General features: G+C 38.8%; 1 protein-coding gene across 1 annotated transcript; it reads right to left on the bottom strand.

Annotated features, from left to right (window-relative positions):
* Positions 1-299: 299 nt before the first annotated feature.
* On the bottom strand, positions 300-16529 carry LOC763743 (epidermal growth factor-like protein 7). The gene is made up of 8 exons (XM_030997270.1): positions 16492-16529; positions 13977-14120; positions 13385-13503; positions 8525-8620; positions 7872-7994; positions 4463-4524; positions 1943-2123; positions 300-1368 (listed from the first exon to the last, which is right to left on the bottom strand). The coding sequence occupies exons 1-8, from the start codon at positions 16527-16529 to the stop codon at positions 1334-1336; spliced, it is 798 nt and encodes a 265-aa protein (XP_030853130.1). The 3' UTR covers positions 300-1333.
* Between the last annotated feature and the right edge of the window lie 5925 nt (positions 16530-22454).

Below are 22454 nucleotides of genomic sequence, written 5' to 3'. Positions count from 1 at the left end.
AATAATATATTGGACAATTCCACTTGGTGAAAAACAAAAACACAATAAAAGAGAAGGTTGAGTTTTAGAGAGGTAAACAATAATTTTTGAGCATAATCATTGTTATTATGCAAGTGTAGAAGAACATCAGAGAAAAAATGTTCCTTGAACAGCATGGCTTTTCAAATGCTTTCATACTCTAAATATGACCAGTAACAGCTTAAAAATGAGGCCCAACTTTTATGCCACATGTTTGTGTGGTGCCATATATATATTTATGTGTACAGTGCTTGTTACTTTAGCGAGACTGGGCCATAATTTCTTCTCATTTTGATGACTCCAGAACCTTGCAGTACACACCGATAGTTATATGCTACATGATCATCTTTTCCCCGATCGATTCCATACAAGCATGACCAGAACTCAACTTTATCTTTAAGGGTAAATCAAATTTAAATACTGTAACATTAATTGGATCAAAGTTAAATAGTCCAGTTTACTTATGTCATCAAACACTGTGACACATTCATCGAACTGGCTTTTGATGACCCGAAAGGCCTGTCGACATCTATGTGCAACAATATTTTGCGATGAAAATCAAATATACTGTCCATGATTACCTTTTTGAAAATTGTTACCACATATGTCTCCGCATTGCCCTATACCCCAAAACAATTAAAATGTTCTTTTTTAACATGTAACATCATTACTATTAGTGGCTCAAAAGTTGTTTTATTTTGATAATTAGACCACATGAGACATCATTGATAATTCTCTCACAATGCCCATACTATGATATTTGGTACAATATACATATATGTACCATTGAACTCACATAATTATAGTTAATAGACTGTTCGCAAAATGGGGTGGACAAGGACTTCCCTCACGTATTCAAACAGCAATGGTTTCAGGCATCTCAGACGGAGGAAACAAAGCTATATAAAATCCTTTGCAATAAAGTCAATTGCGGCTGTAAACAAGCACCATCTCTGTAAGATTCCAAAGATTTATATGATTATTTCTCCAAAGAAAGCTCATTGGTTCTCAAACAGCCACTCGTAAGAATTAAATCGCTGCGTGACCGCATACTCCTGACATATTTCACCCTATTCGATACCGTGATAACGTGACTCGCGCAGAGTCCTGGCGTGGCTATCCAACCTTTATCCGCCACTTTAGCTGCAACACGTTGTAGGACAGAGAAAAACCTGCGCAGACGTGGCTTCATGAAGTCCAGACTGGTATGAAGGCGCTAATAGAGGGCGTGGCAATTTGCATAGGATAATAACCTTAAAAGTTTTGTGACTAACATGTGTAGAGCAGCATATGAAGCTTGAAAGATACTCCTTGCTTATCTCAGACCTTTGTTGCGTCTACGACAAGAACCTGTATTTATAGAAAAAGAAGAGAAGAGAGGCAGGGAGAGAGAGAGAGAGAGAGAGATAGAGGAAAATATCATGAAAATTAGCAAAACATATATTTGTCGTTCAAACTTCTTCCGTCATGTCCATTTTACTCTGGGTGCATTATTAACGATCTGCACAGACACAAAATTATTCTCTTTTAAATGCTAGTTATGGACCTGTTGACATCATCAGGTGGTCCAGAGCAAAATCTCAAGAAAACTTCGAACAAAGAAAGAGATCAACTTCGCAGCATAAAGTACTGTACACTTGGGAATTTACATATTTTGGATACCTCATCATGTTTTTGATGAATTGGGTAGATATTAAAACATCTTTCTTAAAAATGTGAAACAACCACTCGAAATATTTACAGAATTTCACTGTAGACAATTGCATATCCATATCATACATATTGGAGGAGCGGGCACCTTTGAAAGTTTGAAACAGATAAATGGCGCCATTCAAGTGCTGTGGATCATCAACATCATCATATGTTCTCGTGCTGTATAAAGACAAAATAAAATAGCACTTGGGAAAAATATGGCTCTACTCACAATCTGCTAATCTCTCTTCAAGCATTGATATTTGTTCACTAAGGGATTCCACTCGGTGCATCTGTGCTATATACTGATCATTGGGTGGGGGTGGGGCGTAGATGTTTTGAGGTTGCCGAGCGGCGGGCGCCTGGTGGGCGGCAACATGAGCGGACTGATTCTGCCGTAGTTGGGCGACATCCTAAGAAGTGATGAAAGTGAGAAATATTGATAAAAGTGATGTGATGAAAACAAGTTGAGCTGGGTGACGAGATTAAAGCAAGATGAGATTGGCGACGAGATTAAAACAAGTTGAGATGGGTGACAAGATTACAAGTTGAGATGGGCGACGAGATTACAAGTTGAGATGGGTGACGAGATTTAAAAAAAGATGAGATTAGGATAAGTTGAGAGGGTGGGTAGATTAAAACCAGTCGAGATAGGGACAAGTTGAGATGGGTGACGATCATACAAAAAGATGAGATGGGTGACTAGATTAAAGCAAAATGAGATGGGTGACAAGATTACAAGTTGAGATGGGCGACGAGATTACAATTTGAGATGGGCGACGGGATTAAAACAAGTTGAGATGGGTGATGAGATTCAAAAAGATGAGATGGGTGACGAGATTAAAGCAAGCTGAGGTGGGCGACGAGATTCAAGCAAGATGAGACGAGTGATAACATTAAAACAAGTTGAGAGCGTGACGAGATTAAAAGAAAATAAGATGGGTGACGAGATTATCCCAAGTTGAGACGAGTGATAACATTAAAACAAGTTGATAGCGTGACGAGATTAAAACAAAATAAGATGGGTGACGAGATTATCCAAAGTTGAGATGGGTGACGAGATTAAAACAAGTTGAGAGGGTGACGAGATTAAAACAAGTTGAGATGGATGACGAGATTAAAACAAGTTGAAATGGGTGACGTGATTAAAACAAGTTGAAATGGGTGACGAGATTAAAACAAGTTGAGATGGGTGACGAGATTTTAAACAAGATGAGATTAGGATAAGTTGAGAGGGTGGGTAGATTAAAACCAGTCGAGATAAGGACAAGTTTAGATGGGTGACGATCATACAAAAAGATGAGATGGGTGACTAGATTAAAGCAAGATGAGATGGGTGACAAGATTACAAGTTGAGATGGGCGACGAGATTACAATTTGAGATGGGCGACGGGATTAAAACAAGTCGAGATGGGTGATGAGATTCAAAAAGATGAGATGGGTGACGAGATTAAAGCAAGCTGAGGTGGGCGACGAGATTAAAGCAAGATGAGACGAGTGATAACATTAAAACAAGTTGAGAGCGTGACGAGATTAAAACAAAATAAGATGGGTGACGAGATTATCCCAAGTTGAGATGGGTGACGAGATTAAAACAAGTTGAGAGGATGACGAGATTAAAACAAGTTGAGATGAGTGCCAGATTACAAGTTGAGATGGGCGACGAGATTAAAGCAAGATGAGACGAGTGATAACATTAAAACAAGTTGAGAGCGTGACGAGATTAAAACAAAATAAGATGGGTGACGAGATTATCCAAAGTTGAGATGGGTGACGAGATTAAAACAAGTTGAGAGGGTGACGAGATTAAAACAAGTTGAGATGGATGACGAGATTAAAACAAGTTGAAATGGGTGACGTGATTAAAACAAGTTGAAATGGGTGACGAGATTAAAACAAGTTGAGATGGGTGACGAGATTAAAACAAGTTGAGATGGGTGACGAGATTTAAACAAGATGAGATGTGTGACGAGATTTTAAAAAGTCGACATGTGTGACGAGATTAAAGCAAGTCGAGATGGGTGACAAAATCAAAACAAGTCGTGATGTGTGACGATATCAATGGAAGTTCAGATTATAACAAAATGAGATTAATACAAGTTGAGTTGGCTGACGAGATTAACACAAGACGAGTTGTGTGACGAGATTAAAACAAGTCGAGATTGGTGACGAGATTAAGGCAGGTCAAGTTGTGTATCGAGATTTTAAAAAGTTGAGATGTGTGACGAGATTAATGGAAGTTGAGATTAAAACAAGTTGAGATAATTTTTTTTTAGATTAAAACAAGTTGAGTTGGGTGAAAAGATTAAAACAAGGTGAGATTGGTGACGAAAAATTGATCCCCTATCTCCGCATAGGAAAATGTCTCCCTCTGTTGTTGAACTGAAGCCCAACATGATTTTCACCCTTTTCGTACTTGCAAAGTAAAATGATTGTGCATCTCTTATTGACTTGAAAAATGACACAAAGATGGACTCGCATCTACCTAATGTTGATTGGTATGGTAAAAGTTCAGATTGGCCTGGGGCAATTTCAACTTTCTCACTTACGTTTTGAAACGTGCGAACATTAAAATGACATATAACATACTAAGTAAATCTGAACAAGATTTCTATGGAATATGCAAAGGGTATTAAAAATTGCCCTTGAGTTGATTTCTTGAGAGTCTTTGCGATGGTGTTTATTTCGATGTCAAGGTCAGATAAGAAAGCCTGAGATCACCCGACCGTTGTCATAGTAACCATTGACTTACCCTTTCTAATAAATTAACCCGTGCTAGTAGGAAGTCGAATTCTGGTGTGCAGGTTAGGCAAACTGAAAACAAAAAACAACAAATAACAAGAATTCAAAGATTGTTTTTTGGTTAAAGAAATGTATCAAACTTCCCCTTACGTCTTCATGATTTCCTTTTATACTGATTGAATTGAATGTCAGTAAAAGCGATTGAAATACCCTTTTAAGGATAATGTCGTAATATTTTAAGCATATCCACATTTCTATCGTCTTTATAATAGTGTGATCATTTTTAAATTGCACATTGTTGTAAAGAGACTCAAATTAAGGCACAACTTGCTTTATACTCTCAAAATTAAATTTGTAATTAATCAACATATTTCTATCATACTTACTCTTGAACAGACATGACATGTGCCTCATTTTGAAAAGGCTCTCCCAAATGCGAGTCCTCTAATCAATCATACATTTACGAAGGCCTATCTATGGGGTCGGGATGTGCGATTAATAAACAACATTATTTTTAGTTAAGGCGGGGTTCATAAACTGGGTCAATGTCGCTATTCATAAGGACCGCTATTCATAAGGTCCGCTATTCATAAGGTCCATTATTGATAAGGACCGCTATTCATAAGGTCCGCTTTTCATAATTGGAGAAAAGGGTCATTATTCATAAGGGTCATTATTCATAAGGACCGCTAATCATAATCAAAGAAGAGGGTCGGTATTCATAATATTAGAAGAGGGTCGCTATTCATAATACGAAATCGGGGTCGTTATTCATAAGGGTCCCTATTCATAATATTACAAAAGGGTCGGTATTCATAACACAGAAAGAGGGTCGCTATTCATAATACGAAATGAGGGTCGCTATTCATAATACGAAATGAGGGTCGCTATTCATAATGCAAAATGAGGGTCGTTATTCATAAGGGTTATTATTCATAAGGGTCATTATTCATAATAAGAAATGAGGGTCGCTATTCATAAAAGGAGAAGAGGGTCGCTATTCATAATAGAAGAAGAGGGTCGCTATTCATAATAGGAGTAGAGGGTCGCTATTCATAATAAGAAATGAGGGTCGCTATTCATAATAGAAGAAGAGGGTCGCTATTCATCATAGAAGAAGAGGGTCGCTATTCATAATAGGAAATGAGGGTCGCTATTCATAATAAGAAATGAGGGTCGCTATTCATAATAGAAGAAGAGGGTCGCTATTGATAATAGAAGAAGAGGGTCGCTATTGATAATAGAAGAAGAGGGTCGCTATTCATAATAGGTGTAAAGGGTCGCTATTCATAATAAGAAATGAGGGTCGCTATTCATAATAAGAAATGAGGGTCGCTATTCATAATAGGAGAAGAGGGTCGCTATTGATAATAGAAGAAGAGGGTCGCTATTCATAATAGGTGTAAAGGGTCGCTATTCATAATAAGAAATGAGGATCGCTATTCATAATATGAGAAGAGGGTCGCTATTCATAAAAGGAGAAGAGGGTCGCTATTCATAATAGAAGAAGAGGGTCGCTTTTCATAATAGGAGGAGGGGGTCGCTATTCATAATAAGAAATAAGGGTCGCTATTCATAATATGAAATGAGGGTTGCTATTCATAATACGAAATGAGGGTCGCTATTCATAATAAGAAATGAGGGTCGCTATTCATAATAAGAAATAAGGGTCGCTATTCATAATATGAAATGAGGGTTGCTATTCATAATACGAAATGAGGGTCGCTATTCATAATAAGAAATGAGGGTCGCTATTCATAATAGGAGTAGACGGTCGCTATTCATGATACGAAATGAGGGTCGTTATTCATAATACGCCCCCCCCCCTCGGCTACGTTCCTGGTCCTGTAGGGGGGGGGGCGATATATAGCCCTGAATAGTTGTCTCTTTTTAAAGTAATAATATTTTATCTGTTATCTTTGATAATTATATAGAGCCAACCCCCGCTCATGTGGTGACGAAAAAAAAGCAAAACATAACACACATGTAATCCTATCGTAAATTTTCCTCCTTGTTGGAAATCTTGCCCCACCACCCTGCCCCCGACTGATCTTATCCAGGATACGCCACTGAGATATTAAGTACGCCAAGCAGGCCCATACTGAGAATACTGCCGGGAGGGTGGGCCGAATTGGAGAGGGGGGGGGGGGGCAGGGGGAGGGGGGGGGGCTGGTGACCGGAATGATGGGACACGTTCATTATTTAGGCACGCCTTTCTTTCTTCAGAAATGTGAGTTTTCAATAAATATTTTCTTCAAATGTTTGGGACCATGTGGCCTACCCCACCCCTCCCTCTTCTCCTATTATGAATAGCGAACCTCATTTCGTATTATGAATAGCGACCCTCTTCTCCTATTATGAATAGCGACCCTCTTCTCCTATTATGAATAGCGACCCTCTTCTCCTGTTATGAATAGCGAACCTCATTTCGTATTATGAATAGCGACCCTCTTCTCCTATTATGAATAGCGACCCTCTTCTCCTATTATGAATAGCGACCCTCTTCTCCTTTTATGAATAGCGACCCTCTTCTCCTATTATGAATAGCGACCCTCTTCTCCTTTTATGAATAGCGACCCTCTTCTCATATTATGAATAGCGACCCTCATTTCTTATTATAAATAGCGACCCTCTACGCTTATTATGAATAGCGACCCTCTTCTTCTATTATGAATAGCGACCCTCTTCTCCTATTATGAATAGCGACCCTCATTTCTTATTATGAATAGTGACCCTCTACTCCTATTATGAATAGCGACCCTCTTCTTCTATTATGAATAGCGACCCTCTTCTCCTATTATGAATAGCGACCCTCATTTCCTATTATGAATAGCGACCCTCTTCTCCTATTATGAATAGCGACCCTCTTCTCCTATTATGAATAGCGACCCTCATTCCCTATTATGAATAGCGACCCTCTTCTCCTATTATGAATAGCGACCCTCTTCTCCTATTATGAATAGCGACCCTCATTTCGTATTATGAATAGCGACCCTCTTCCCGTGTTATGAATAGCGACCCTTATAAGTAATAAACCTTATTTCGTATTATGAATAGCGACCCTCTCGTCGTATTATGAATAGCGACCCTGATTTCATATTATGAATAGCGGTCCTTATGATTAATGACCCTTAATATGAATTATGAATAGCGACCCTCATCTTACGTTATGAATAGCGGTCCTTATGATTAACGAACCTTATTTCTTTATGAATAGTGACCCTCTTTTGCCATTATGAATAGCGGACCCGGAAGTACGGGAATTTACACGTTATGAATAGCGGTCCTTATGAATAGCGGACCTTATGAATAGCGGTCCTTATGAATAGCGAATAGACCCCCATAAACTTGCTACTATTAAACACTTTGCGACTGGTTTTTGTTCATAATGAGATCGTACATGTGTGAACACAACTCACCTGTGCAGGTTTTACCGTCCTCGGCTAATGTGAACCCAACCTGGCATTTACACTCGTAACTCCCATCCGTGTTCTCACATCGCTGCTGGCAACCGTGCGTGGTGCCTTCACACTCGTTTATATCTGCAGGAAGAGAAAGATGACATTGATGATAAATTATCTCAAATTTGTGATCATAATGTGAGCTTCTACGAAACAAGGAATCGTTAACTAAGGCCGCTTTCGTGGCAATGTGTTTTGTTTTGTTTTGTGTGGAAAATTTCAACAAATTGAACATGGTTAGAGTTGTCAATCGATCCTTTTCTATCGTGAAACTTTCGTGCATCCGGACCAAATGTAAAATTTGCAAAAGGTTCTGGTTTTACATTACTTGACTTCCACATTTAGTTTGGGCTTCAAGGCGATATGTTTTGAACACAAGAATATTCCATGGTCGTGGATAACGTACGCCAAAGTATTATCATAAGGCTCACGTTAGGCTAACTGTAAGAGCTAATACTAACTTTAAACTCGGAAGATACGGACATTTAATAAACACACCGAAACCACCAACGATAGCAACGATACAAATACACGAGAAACAAAAACAACAACACACAAACAAACGAACAAACGAAAACTAAAATAATTAAACAAATAGAAAAAAACCTTACCAATTTCACAATATTGACCAGTCCAGCCTGCCGGACATGCGCAAGCATTCGGCCTCAAACATCGCCCGCCATTTTGGCATTCTTGTGTACAGATTGCTGTGAAAAATGAGAGAGAGAGTAAAAGGACACCATTACCATAATACATTAATAATGGGTTGTACCGGTAGCACATGGGGCGCCCTTTCGATTGCGTTATCACCTTTGCCAATCAAGCAACTGCAGTCAATTAGCCCATATGACAGAATGTTAAACGCAGTGTTGCGTTAATCATTCTGCATTATATTCGTCACTATCTCACAGCCCGTTGAAGACCTCCTTGGCCATTGACGCAGCATCACGTCAATTAAAATGACGAATCTTGGGCAACGGGCATTGTGAAGTATTATTAAGCCCACAAAATGGGTACGTCAACTTCACTGGCAAGGTTTAACGATTACATAAAAGATTTACATCGATATAAAAACGCACACAAGCTTTGATTACGATAAGAAAAACGTAAATGTAATAATTTATAGGAGAGGCCAAGGTGATCTGCTCTGTCCAATACGAAGTAGTTGACGTCACGGTCATTCTAGCACTCAATAGAGTCGAACGTGTCAATTTTGTTATCCTAAATCATACTAAAACAAAAATTACGATGTATTTGTGGCGTTTCTTGACAGACGATCTGTTAAAGGCTCCAAAGGAAAACCTTGGAAAAAACTACCAATAATATTTCGACAAGAATTGTAAAATGATAAATAGAGCTGACTTTTGTTCTTGAAATCATACAAATCTGTATCGATATCATGAATCTACTTATTCAGATGGACCCTTGTTTTGTTTAAATCCTATTATCGTAATATGTGCTTTAATACACAGGCAATTTTACAGGTAATTAAACAACGTACAACTATTAGTATTCAAACAATTGGTCGTATTTCACACATACACACACAGAACAACGACTATTATATTCTAAATGTACTGAAAAATCCATTGATTGCTTCATTTCAACAATTGTAATAACATTATTGATACGCGTTACCGAGCATAACTACTGCATTTGTCATTATTACGACACACCAACAGTAGTTTTAAATCAATCAACCCATTCCTAGCGTTCTAATACTCAAATAAAATCCCCAAAACATCACAGTTCAGAATTTGTTGTAATCAAAATAAAAGTAGGCCGTTAAGCCACACACTGGCAAATTGTAAAGGCTGATCTAACCTTATATGTATCATTTTGCAAATTATGATTTTAAATATAGGCCTAATGGTCTTAAAGGTACTATGTCCCTTTTGCAGCCAACCTCAAATGCTGTAGAACTTTGCAGGAATTATGAATATGTCATGTATGTCCTATCTGTGAAATTTAAACGTTAGCAGTGTCCTCATATTCAAATTATGCAAGGAAACCCGTTTACTTGCTAGACTTCACTGTCAGACACTATTGAGTGACTGACTGGCTTTTTTCTTCTTTGGTAATAACATACATGAAAAGAGTTGTAAAGGGTACATGAGCATTTGTCTACATCAATAACCCACTTCTTGTGATGGCCAAGATTAAACTGATTGAATCTTTGCGCAGCATAAAATGTATGACCATTCCGTACAATTGTCTGAAAATCAAGACTATTACTTTTGGGCTCTATAGCTCTAAAGTCGATTTGACAACTAATAGTCGTTATTTTCCCACTTGAAGACATTTTCAAGCCCCACCTTTTTTAGGGAAGTTCTAAATTAGTATTATCTTTCAAATGCAGTTGGAATTTAACTTTTTCATTTTTTTGGCCTGCAAATGGGACATAGTACCTTTAAACGTCATGAATATCACCGCTCACGGTATAGAGAACTGGGGAGTGTTTCATGAAACAATTAGTCGGTGGTTTTCATCGACTAATATCATGTTCACCGACAAATCTTTTATCACCGACTATTTTCCAGGACTGTGATTGGTCAAATTTAGTCAGCGCTGACTAAATTGTCGGTGAACATGATATTAGTCGGTGAAAACCGCCGACTAATTGTTTCATGAAATGCCCCCCCCCCCCTGGGCCCTGTATTGTAAAGAGTTACGATTGATTCAAATCAATCGCAACTTTTAATCAATCGCAACTGTGTACTTAAAATATAGAAGTTTCGATAAATTTCAAGAAGCGATTGATTCCAATCAATCGCAACCGTTATAAGACGGGGCCCTGGTCAATCTAAATCCTACCGGTGAAAATATAGGCCGACATATCCTACTTATATTTTTCTCCTAAAATGAAGCAATTGAGTCGAGATCATAATGGGGAGAGATAGGAAGTGTATAAGGTCCAGATATATAGAAACACATTCCCTTAAAAAATTCTAACGCTCCAAAGCCGATAAGTCTTCTATTGGTAAACTTGATTAACGTGATCGCAAAGACTTTCGAAAAATCAACTCAATCAAGGGCACTTTCAATACCCTCGTGTACATCCAATATAAATCATGTTCTGATTATGCCATGCGTAATTGTAATGCTCGCACATTTCAACAATGGGGGATAAACATGGGTAGTGGACCTTGCCTAAGGTAGAGTATTTTCAATTAGCTATGGGGTTTAATCACAAATACAAACCAATTAGGGGCTGGATCCTGTGTCCTGGTAGACCATAATATATTTCTTTTCAGTTCTATTTAATGCATGATTCAAGACAATCATAATTTTGTAATACATCTTTTAACATTTTGTAGCGAAACCGACGGTCATTAGTGAATGAAAATAGTGGGAAAGTAAAAGGTAATATTATGTATCCCGTTTTCCATGAGGAAGGGGGTACAAGGCTGCACCCCTACCCCTCCCTTCTCAAATTTACAATTTTATTATGGAGAGGCTGATGAAGAGGAAAGGGACACAAGAGACACAACCACCCGTTCACGTCTTCGTTCATGTCAAGGGGCTTAGTCAAGGTCAAATACAATGTTTTTCCTCGCATTCCTCAGGGATTAAACGACAATCCAACCAGATTTTAGGATCCTTCTATTTGCCCCCTTAGAGTGTTTCGCGAAACCAAAAAAGACACATCTGAACTTGAGAACTCGGTAGCGGAAAGAAAAGGAACTGGAAGACGAGCTAAGTGGGGTGGATTCGATCGAATCTACCCTCATATCCAATGATTCCACTAAGTGCTAGAATCGCGAGATCTGTTTACTACTACCCTCTTTTTTTTCTCTCTACATTTTTCTGTTCCGTATCACTTTCACTCGCGCTGGTATTGATAAGCTTACAGAGCTTTGTGAAGATCAGTCTTGGAGTTTTCTCAGTTACAATGTTGTCACGGCAAACTTTCTTTTATGAAGGGGTTGAGAGATCATTGTTATAGGAGCTGAACAAAAACGAGTTTGCAAACAAAGCATTATTGGCCCACGCCTTTCACGAGCCACAGGTGGGACTATTGACGTAAAACTTTTTCGTGACATTTGGACATGATATCAACATCTAGCAAACCACTCCATTTTCAAATAATGTCTATCATAATACCGTACATTCTTTCTAGCGAGAGTTCCTTTTATTGGGGGTTCAGGATTTTTAAAATAAATTATTGGCCTACATCTTTCAGAATCTGCAGGTGGTGATATTAGCGGACAATTTTGTATGTGGAATTTCGGACATAACATCGAAATCAAGGCAATCATTTTCATTTACAAATAACATCTTTCATAATCCCACAAAATCTGTTCAGATGGAGTTTCCAATTTCTAGCCCTGCGCCCACGTCTCAATCAGGGCATACAGGTGCAACATTAAGTAAAAAGTTGTTGCATGAAGTTGTTGCATAAAGTTTTGGGCATAACATCAAAATACAGTTTCATTTACACACGTTACATATTGTATAATCCTGAGTAATCGACCCCTGTGGACATTTCCATTTTACGCAGAAAAACATTTTTGCAAAACAAACCAAAGTATGAGAAAACGAACGCAACTATGAAAGGACTTTTCTCGGTATTAATAGGAGCAGCCATACTCCTCTGGCTTCAGTCATTTACGTACGTACGTTTTCCGTCTGTCTCTGAATTACCCTGCTCGTCTACTAAATCCTTGCCCTGATATATAGGGTATATCTCCTGAACTTTTTAACTTTTCTCAAATTCCCTGGGAAGTAGGACAACAGATTTTGAGTTCGATATACTTGTTACAAACAAAGAGATATTTTATTATTGTATTACTGAATTATTGTATTATGGTATTATTGCATTGAGCTAAGCTAGAAAACGACACACTCAATTCACAGATGTATTCCCCTATGCTATGCATTATACATCTTCAGCAATCACATATATAATGTTGAATTCTTTATTCTTAAGATCTGTTAATCGATGTTTTTTCTGTACTATATTTTTTACCAGAAGGTTTTTTTGTTGTTCTCAACTCATATTATCTCTAGCAGAGGTTTCCAATGACCTAATGTCGTATACTAACAAAATAGAAAAAGATACATAGCCATATAGCCCGATCCACGAAAAAATATACACTTGAATGTTTATGAGTCAGCGGTGAAGCTAAAGGGGAGCACAGGGGGAGGGGGCACATGCCCCCAATGTAATGACGAAAAATGAGAAAAACACCTTTAAAGAGAGAGAGAGAGAGAGAGAGAGAGAGAGAGAGAGAGAGAAGGGATTCGCAGAAGCTACACAAATACACGACGTCCCATCCCACACCCTTCCAGTAATAAATGGCGTTTTTAATTCGCATTTCATTCACACAAGATGACCGGTGCCGCCCCTATACACTACCTGGGCCCGCGGTACGCCACTACTATACAGTTCAAACATTCAACTATGATCCCCTACGACCCCCATGACCCCCTACGACCCCCATGACCCAATGACAAAATGTTAAGCTTACCTTCTGTGCATCCTTTTGCATATTTATGAGCTAGTCTCCATCCGGGGCAGCACTGATACCGCTCCACGACAGGTGAAGGAGGGACGTATCTCCTACGATAAGCCATGTGGTACATGGTTCTAAAATGAAAGAAAGAAACGAAATGGTGATAATCAGAAATACTCCACTTACACTGGTTATATTATAGTGTTAAAAAACATTCTGAAGCTCTATAACAGTAATCAACTAGCGTGTTATGGCGCCTTCATACATTCATAGTAGCCTCGAGTTCATATGTCACGTGGTAACAACTACTGAGCCAATGGCGCATCGCCTTATTGACACCTACGGCTTAAGCTGCACCTTGTAGTCATCACGTGACCGTGACCATGTTGGTGTCAAACGAATGTCTAACTGGGGATGTTTATGGATGATATAATGAACAATCATTAGATGTTATTGTATCTCCATGCAGACATGGTAAAACTAAAATGACCTTGCGCTTATAAAGTCTCTGTTTACAAACACGGTTGATTTTAATAATTTGATTAAATGTCAAAGAAAGGTTACGATTGGATCTATTGAAAGAGATCAGATGAAAGGAAGGTCTTACGTGTATCTGCTACACAGTCTGTATTCGCCATTAGGAGCACCACATCGAGCGAAGTAATGTTTGAAGGTTGGTTGGCAGTAACTTTCGACCTGCAGCACATTCTGTTGAATCTGGTTGGACTGCTGTTCCCGACATACATGCAGCCTGGGAAGAGAAAATAAATAAACAGAAAGACATATAAATCATTTGCAATTGTGTTTAAATATTAGATTGTATTTAATTTATGATAAAAGTTAAGAGAAATGGTGTGTTAAATTCATACTTCCCATGTATCAGCTTAATAAATTCATTGAGTACCGCCTCACATAACAAAAAGGCCCCTTCTGACTGTGAGTTCACTATATTGTTTGCGTAAATTTGATCTATTTGTAGTCAATTTTGCTTTATTATCGATTAACAAAACTAAGTGTTATTTCCATGGCACGTTCTTCTCACACCATTCACATTCATTAATGGATAACTGCACAGTTGAAGAACAAGAAAGAATTGATCTGTTGCCTGGTTTACTTGGAGATAGCATCAACGCTTTACGGTGCGATATCATTGTTTCTCCCATAGAATGCCAGTTTTGTTCTCTCATCAACTAACCGCAGACTGTCAGACAAATTGGTAACAATTTCCGAATAGCTGTTCTTCCAGGCCCGTCCTCATCATCGAGCATCTTTCTTTACAATAGAGTCTTCATCACAATATTCACCAACCTTTCATCATCGTTTTTCAACAACAGTCATATTCATATAAAAAAATCTACGATGTTAGAAACTCTCATGTTCAAAAGTATTCTGTAAATTTACAAACGGAAGAAGATTCATATTTGAGGAAATCAAACAAAACTCTCAAAATAAACATACGAGCAAACATACCTCGCCCCCCCCCCCCCCAAAAAAAACTCTCTCAATCGAATAAATGTTTTTAAACAAACAAACAAATAAAACACTCTTTTTCAAGGGGTCACTGTCGTGACAATCATTAGAGCGAGAACTTTGGGGTCTCGAAGGGTGCAGATTGGTTACCACTAGCTAAGGGACAGGAACAACTCGGCGCCTGATGCATCCGCCCAATAATCCGCTAAAAACACCCAGAAATTTGTCTCGTTACGTGGTATTAGGATATCTTGTGTCATTTGTGTGTCACTGTTTCATCCCCCGTCACACAGACGGGACCGACGCCAGTATAAAAAAAAAAGTTGCGTTGAAGCGCAAATTAAAATTTAAAAAAAGAAGAAGAAAAAACTAACGCAAGCAACAACAACAAAATGGCGATGCTGATTAGCTTGAAACGTTAAGCTGCTTTCAGTCATCATCATCATCATCATCACAAGTATAATTTTATGTTGCGCTTAAAGCTGCATTTATGAAAGATAGCCAAGGACAAACAAAACTTAAATTACCCTTAATGGCCTAGTATCCGTCGATTTAGACCAATAATAGACCGAATAAATATCACATTATCCCTATAAATTGACCAAGAATTTAGCGTCGATTGGCGGTAAGTCTAGAGTCTCTTCAGCAGTGTGACAGGGGATATTAACAGTGTTTCTCATGTCTGTTAAGTTACACAGCTAAAGCAAAGGATGATGAGTCAGACGTGAATAACATTTCCTTGTTTCCAATCCTCGGACGCAGGCGCTATGAGATGCGATGCCCTTATACCAAAAAAAGGGAATGTATTTTAGATGGTTTATGTTATCATTACATTGCTATCAATCTATTTAATCACGTTTACACACAAATATAGATCAGTGATCTAAATACGGTAAATCATAACAGTCTCCATTCATCGCAACTAGGATTGGATACCCTGCACACGAATCGATAACACGTATACTGAAAACAACAGTACCAGGGCTAAACAAATATGCCTTACGTTCGATATCCGCTTTGGTACGAGGACATCATTGCAAAACAGTTAAACAAAACAATTTAACATGAATTGTTATTACTGTGATTGAAATTTTGTATATCCTGTTACAATATGATGACCCGATGAAATATCTGATGAACAAACGTGATGCATTTCGGTAGCCAAAGAGATAGAGATAGCGAGAGAGAGAGAGAGAGAGAGGGGAGAGAGAGAGGGGGGGGGGGGGGGGAGAGAGAGAAAGAGAGAGGAAGAGTGAGACAGAGACAGAGAGAGCGACAGAGAGGGAAGAGGGATGGGAAGGCAGATGGATGGACGGATATTTAGCGATTTTTCTTTTTTTAACGTCACATTGTAGCTAAACTTTTATCGGCAAATGTAACTTTATTCCCTTCCAAGTTTTTATGACACATTCATTTGCCTCCCACCCCTCCCCCACCCCTTCACCTCTCTTTTTATGGCTATATGTAGAAAAAGGTTGTATTGTTCTCTCTTTTCTCCTTTTGAAATTTTTTACAACCGAATGCGTTTTTTATAGTTTCATAATGACTTAAATCGGTGGTAAATAGGAGGCGCGATAGCTCTGTAGGTAGAGCAGTGGTCTAAACCAAGTCGATGCGCTAGTGCCCTTTGGTAAGGCATTAATCCTCATTACCAGGTCCCTCGGAGAAACCTTCGGCCGTCGGTTCCCATTGTTGCTTACGAACAAGCATTTATGCTTTCTTAGCAGTCAGGTAAAAATAGCCACCACTAAATCCATCTCCAGAGTATAATCATAACCTGTTTCATGTTCCCGACAGAAGATATCTATATATATTATCTCTTTCTCTCCTCTCCTTCCCGTCATCAGTGGTCATATTTATTTTCTTATTTTTGTTTGTACACATGGTGTAATGGGATGTTGTATGATATTCCCAATTAAGCCGGTGTCCTCGTCTTCAATATGTTTACAAGTCAAACTAAATGTCTGAAAAGGAAATAAATGTTCTTTTCAATTAAATTGATTCGAATCAATTAAGTTTTATCTCGTGAAAAATAGGAAAATAATAGTCATAGGAAGGATCTATTACGAGACAAGATACGTTGTTCAATTATTTCAAGAACACACACACACACACAGGTTATCCTCGTTACATTACGGTCAAAGGTCACCCATCTCTTCTAATGTATCTCTAATTTCACTTCAGGGAGCAATTCCCTTCAGTGCTAAATAACAATCAACCTTACTCTTTCATGTGCTTATGTATAACCTCGTGTTCTAACAATATAACGTCGCATCGCGAGGCTATGTATCTAATCCCAGGGAATAGACGAATAAATCAAAACATACTACAAACAAAACCGAACAAAATTCTGCTGAGTTGGTGAAACGAGTTCGGTCAATCTCTCCGAATATTAATGAAGGTCATGTCGATATTTTACTTTCGGGTGAATGCACTCCGAACAGTAGGCGCCAACTTCGCCAAGGCCGTGGTCCGTATACGTGCATAAATTGACATGATGATCAGTCTCATTTGGTCTGACCTTGTATTATGCGCATTCAAGTCATATTCAATTTTTGAAGACGTAAAGATAGTTCGTGTCTGATAGAAATGAGGAAAACCCCTTGGGCTTGGTATAAAAATGATTCAGAGTAAACCAATAAGATACAAGTAACCCAGTTGTAAAAACGTACCACGTGAAAGTAAAGCTGATGGAAAATAGTCAATATTTGATATTAATGTTGAATATGTAATATGATACAAGCGTTTTGATGACAACCGATCAATGACGTGACTTACAGTACAACGAGCAAATTGCCCCATTGTTTGCAGAGTCCAGGCATCGACTCGGGAAGACTCGGACTGTGATCTAAAGTTAAGAGACCCGATGACCAAATCTAATCTCCCATTTTCAAGCAAATATTCAGATTTTTGAAATAAGAAATTGTTCAATAAATCACTCTCTGAATATGTCGCAGTTGGTTTATTCTTTCCTATTACCTTTGTACAAAAACAACGGGGACGGTGACCTAAAGGTTCATGGACCTGACCATAGGCCTGAACTCTCGCTCTTCAATAAAAGTAAAATAAAGAAAGGGGGAAAGATAGGCTGCCAAGAAAAGGGCGAGTTGTGGAAGTATCGGTGGAGACCGAACATCCAAGCATGACCGTTGTCTCATCTCCATGTTAACCATGTTTGACAACTATCAGCGGGTGACTCATCCACTACGAGTTCGTACCATCGAACCGGGGACGGCACAGGGGAAAGTGCCCCACATCGAATTGTGAAAAGGCAGATAACGAAAAGGAGAGATGAGGTTAAAGAAAATAGACGATTCAATTTGCAACCTCATCTGATTTTAACAACATCCACCTACAAGCCAGGTGCCCCCCCCCCAACACACACACACACGCACACACACACTCGAATTGTGAATTAAGGGGACAGAAGATAGGAGAAAGGGGGAAGGAAGGCAAGGAAGACGATACTACCCATCACTTCACAATGGTTCATTCACATTTCATACGACTAGTAAGACTACCCCCCCCCCATGACACTGTTGTCGCACCCCTCCCTCTTTGCTGACGTCATGATACACCACTGGTCCATCTCATAAATGAATCTTCCCCAGACAATTCAAATATTAAAGCACACGGTCACTTGACTTGTTATCTTAACCTGGTATCGAATCCGTCAAATTTGCAGAATAATAGGGATCGCCCTCGATGAGATACAGCCCCCACCCCCTTCCATGTGCAGCAGAGGCCCCCTAAATGGCTGGGCTCAGGGTATACCACTGGTCTACCTCATCAATGAAACTTCCCGAGAAATGTCAAATAAGTAGACGATTATTCGAATTGTTATCTCATTTTGGCATCGTTTTTGCTAATTTGCGGAAGAATAGGGATCGTCCGGCCTCGCTTTATTAGCAGATGCTTCACAGACATATTTCGAAGACTTCACCTCTTTCATTTCAACTTCAATTTCGGAATGAAGGAAAGAAAACAGGACTGGGAATGAGTAATAACCAAAACGCAGACTGCACATTCGATTATAACCCACACCTTTTCTGATGATATACTAGTTTGTTGCTGCTAAGCGACGTCAACCTCATTTTCCTGTATTTCAATGTCAGACTACATAAAGGTTATAATGATGGTAATGAATTTATTCGGTTTTTTTTAGGTGAAGTGTATACTAAACATGCTACGCTAAGTTTGTTATGGAGTGAATAGTTCGAGTCATTTGAAACAAGCAGGTAAAAGACAATATTGTAAACACTTAACCAACGAGCTTCTTCCTGCTCTCTCTCTCCATCTCTCTTTCTCACTCTCTCACTCTTCCCCCCTCTTTCTCAACTTTCTTTCTACACACACACACACATACTCTCTCTCTCTCTCTCTCTCTCTCTGTATGTCAGTCTCTTTCCATCTTCTCTCTCGTCCCGAGTCATGTTATGACTCATAGCATTTCATCTTCTTGTCCATGTTTGTAATCGAACACTCTCCGATCTTCACTTTCTTCATCCTCAAATCTTCCCTGATTGTCTTTACATCTCTCACCCGACCTATTTCAGACAATATTCATTTCATCCCTATAGGTGTCAACTAGATAAGGGAACGTCAATCACCCGCGCTGTGTGACAGCGGCGGAATTCAAGTGGCGATTTCCCCGGATTGCGACCCGTGGCGCCACACCATGCACTCTAACAGCGCACACGCGGCGCCGGATAAACCAGCGAACATACTTCAGATGATGGGGGCAACGATGACGTCACAAAATGTTCGACCGCCCGCCCGCTCCCCTATCCGTCCGTGCTATCCCCATAATATGCATTTCCACTTTTTAATGAAGGACAAACAAAAGCAGAGATCCCTTCCGCTTTCAATTGAGCATATTTTCTTTTCATTCACCTCGCATCCTGCTAGCGTATACGCATGCGCGGAAATGCGCGAGTTAATAAGCCTACGATGTCGGAAGTGACAATTTCATGACGGTGTTGTATGTACAACGGTGATCATATTTACAACATAAATGGTCGAGGTGAAAAGAGGAAGTAAAGACACGGGCGAAAAGGGAGAGGAATATAACAGCAAGGGTGATAATGGTGATTGAAATGTGAAAAGAATGATACTAATACAACAAATGAAAATGACACAGATGATGTTGCTACCGCCTCACCTATTAAGATATAAAGAATAACATTATAACTGGGGATGGGGAAGATGTGCGGAGATATTTCATGTTAATAATGTATTAAACTTTTTTTTAAAGTGCTCGTTTATTGTTTTTAACTGAGGGATAAAACATGAAGAAATGTGGACATTTCATTTCTTGACCCGTCCTTTATTACTAAGTAAAACAGGTACATGTCAGTTGGAGTCATACCTCCTGCAAACAAAAATGATTTGATTTCGGTAAATTTCACGATTTTTATGACAAACCTTTTCTCCAAGGAGAAACAAGATTACGCGACTGGGATCGTCTTCATCTGATAACAACAAAATGTCTAGAAACATAGTTTAGGAGTTAAATATAACGTATTTAGAGGGACGTTTTTCTTTTCTTCTTCAAGTCGTCTTTCTACGAGTCTGCACAGGTGCATGTCTCTAGCCTCAGGCTTTACCAGTGCTCCCGACAGATATTGTTCCTAAGCAGATTTGTGTACTTTCATAAAATCTGCCGGACGAACTTGGTGACGTCCATTCATTGTTTTCTTCTTCTTCAGTTGCAGTACAGGCCACCGCCAGGTGTATTGTCGTACTGTTGAGGTGCAGTCAGGTGCAGATGTACAATGTCTTCGTTATCATTTTGTTGAATTCACAAACCCAATAGAATACACCAATATTTATATGCTACAACAAAATAATAGTAATTAAAGTGGGTTCTTGTACAGCGCTCATATATGTCAGACTTGACACTAGACCCTCCTTTCATATGTCTGCCTTTTTTTTCTTCTAATATATATTTCAATATTTTGGGGTATTCTTGTTGGTATTCTTTTTTTGGTATTTTGTATTTTTTTCATTTTATCGAATCTTGTAAATATGTGATTCTCATGTTTTGCTTTAATAATAAAATAATAATAATAATAAAAGACCTGAAACTTCTGGCGCTCAGCAAAATCAACATTTTCCAATCACTCTTACTTAAATTTATCTTTAAACTAAATTGTTACACAAGTGGATTTTCGTCCCGTTTTCAGTGATGGAAACGCAAAATTCTACTCTTCGTTGAGAACACTAAACACGTCGGACAGTTTGTCATGGTACCGATTCCGCTAGGGGAACCATATCTACCGTGACACCGGGCTAACCCTCGTGTAGGGTATGCAGACGTCATGATTCATGTTGGTCGTCTGTCTGCTCCAATAAGAGCATTTTCTGTCATTCGCATTTCCCGCCAAAGGAATTGGATTCGACAGGCCACCCTCCCGGGACCCTCCCCCTGGAGTACCCCTCAGGATATGGAGCCGTAATGGTGTAATTCAATCAAACGTTTATGCACTATATTACCGTTGTTGTCATACAAATCGAATCAAGAAGATATGGAACTTGCATACGCAAACATTTAGTTAGACTACCAGTAACACATTTAGAGGAATTTTGGTATTCGTCATACTATCAGTGACTACTCTAAAACCAACAGGAAACAAACAAACGTGTACTCACACTCACAAAAGTTCGTGACATTGGATGACTGTGTTTTTTTTAACCCAGTAGGGACCATCAAATGAGAAGGAACAAATAAAAAAACGTAACAATTCTTACAAAAAACATCTGAATGTAATTTTTTGAATAATTGAAGCGTAAGAGTTCCCGCCTTTTCTCTCGTGAGGTTTGCTTGTTTATCTCTCAACGGTGTGTCACATCTTTCGCATTTCCTTTACCATAACCTTCTGGCTCTCAACGGACGATATTCTGCTTCTGAAAGCATCTGACTGTAAAGTTTTAGATGTTTGTACCTTGTGGCTTTCATCATAGGTTAAATAAGGTGAAGAAAAGTGATACATTCGTTAGATCTGTAGGGAGGGTAGGAACGGGGGAAGGCATGTACATGTGGTTTTCCTGATTTCACTGAAAACGGGGAACAGGGCAACATAAAGATATTAAATGTCTCGTGCTAAATTTGGTTCGTTTGTTTTTATTTCAAGTTCGAATCTGTTTGCTCCAAAGCAAGTATTTAGGCAGTTTTAAGGAAGATATAATTTAGAGTAAGTAATCTCCACGAACCCGAAATAAAGCGCTCACAACTATGACGGATAATCCTTTATCTAATAGTTAATTGGAGGCGATCCTCAATAAATAAAAAATACGCCCTCTACAATGAAAATGTGATTAAAACCGATTAAATCTATCGCAAAATCGTTTTATATGTTTGCTTATTTTTAAAATTATATTTCATCTTTTTTTTAGGCGCGCGGGGGGGGGGGGGGGCTACCGATATATTCAATCTACCGTACTGTTGATGAAAGTATGCATTCATTTGAAACTTCGACAAGACTTTAAATTAGTGGTAAAATAGGCTACATGTTAAAATGAACTTCACGTTAGAGCTTAAAAAACAGACAACTCTTAAAAAGCAATCAGTCAAAGAATTATAAGACTAAAGAAATTGGAAAGAATTCACAAATAC

The sequence above is a fragment of the Strongylocentrotus purpuratus genome, unplaced genomic scaffold, assembly GCF_000002235.5.
Source record: "Strongylocentrotus purpuratus isolate Spur 01 unplaced genomic scaffold, Spur_5.0 spur5_scaffold_4, whole genome shotgun sequence".
Lineage (NCBI taxonomy): Eukaryota > Metazoa > Echinodermata > Echinoidea > Camarodonta > Strongylocentrotidae > Strongylocentrotus > Strongylocentrotus purpuratus.
This window is presented reverse-complemented; position numbering and strand designations above follow the sequence as displayed.

Excerpts from the sequence above, each read along its gene's own strand:
- LOC763743 (XM_030997270.1), bottom strand. The coding sequence starts at position 16,529 with ATGGGAACCGACGGCCGAAGGTTTCTCCGAGGGACCTG. Across the intron at positions 8,621-13,384 it reads TGCAAAAGGATGCACAGAAG|CAATCTGTACACAAGAATGC; the intron begins GTAAGCTTAACA and ends CATTTTTCACAG. Across the intron at positions 7,995-8,524 it reads TGGTCAATATTGTGAAATTG|ATATAAACGAGTGTGAAGGC; the intron begins GTAAGGTTTTTT and ends CTCTTCCTGCAG.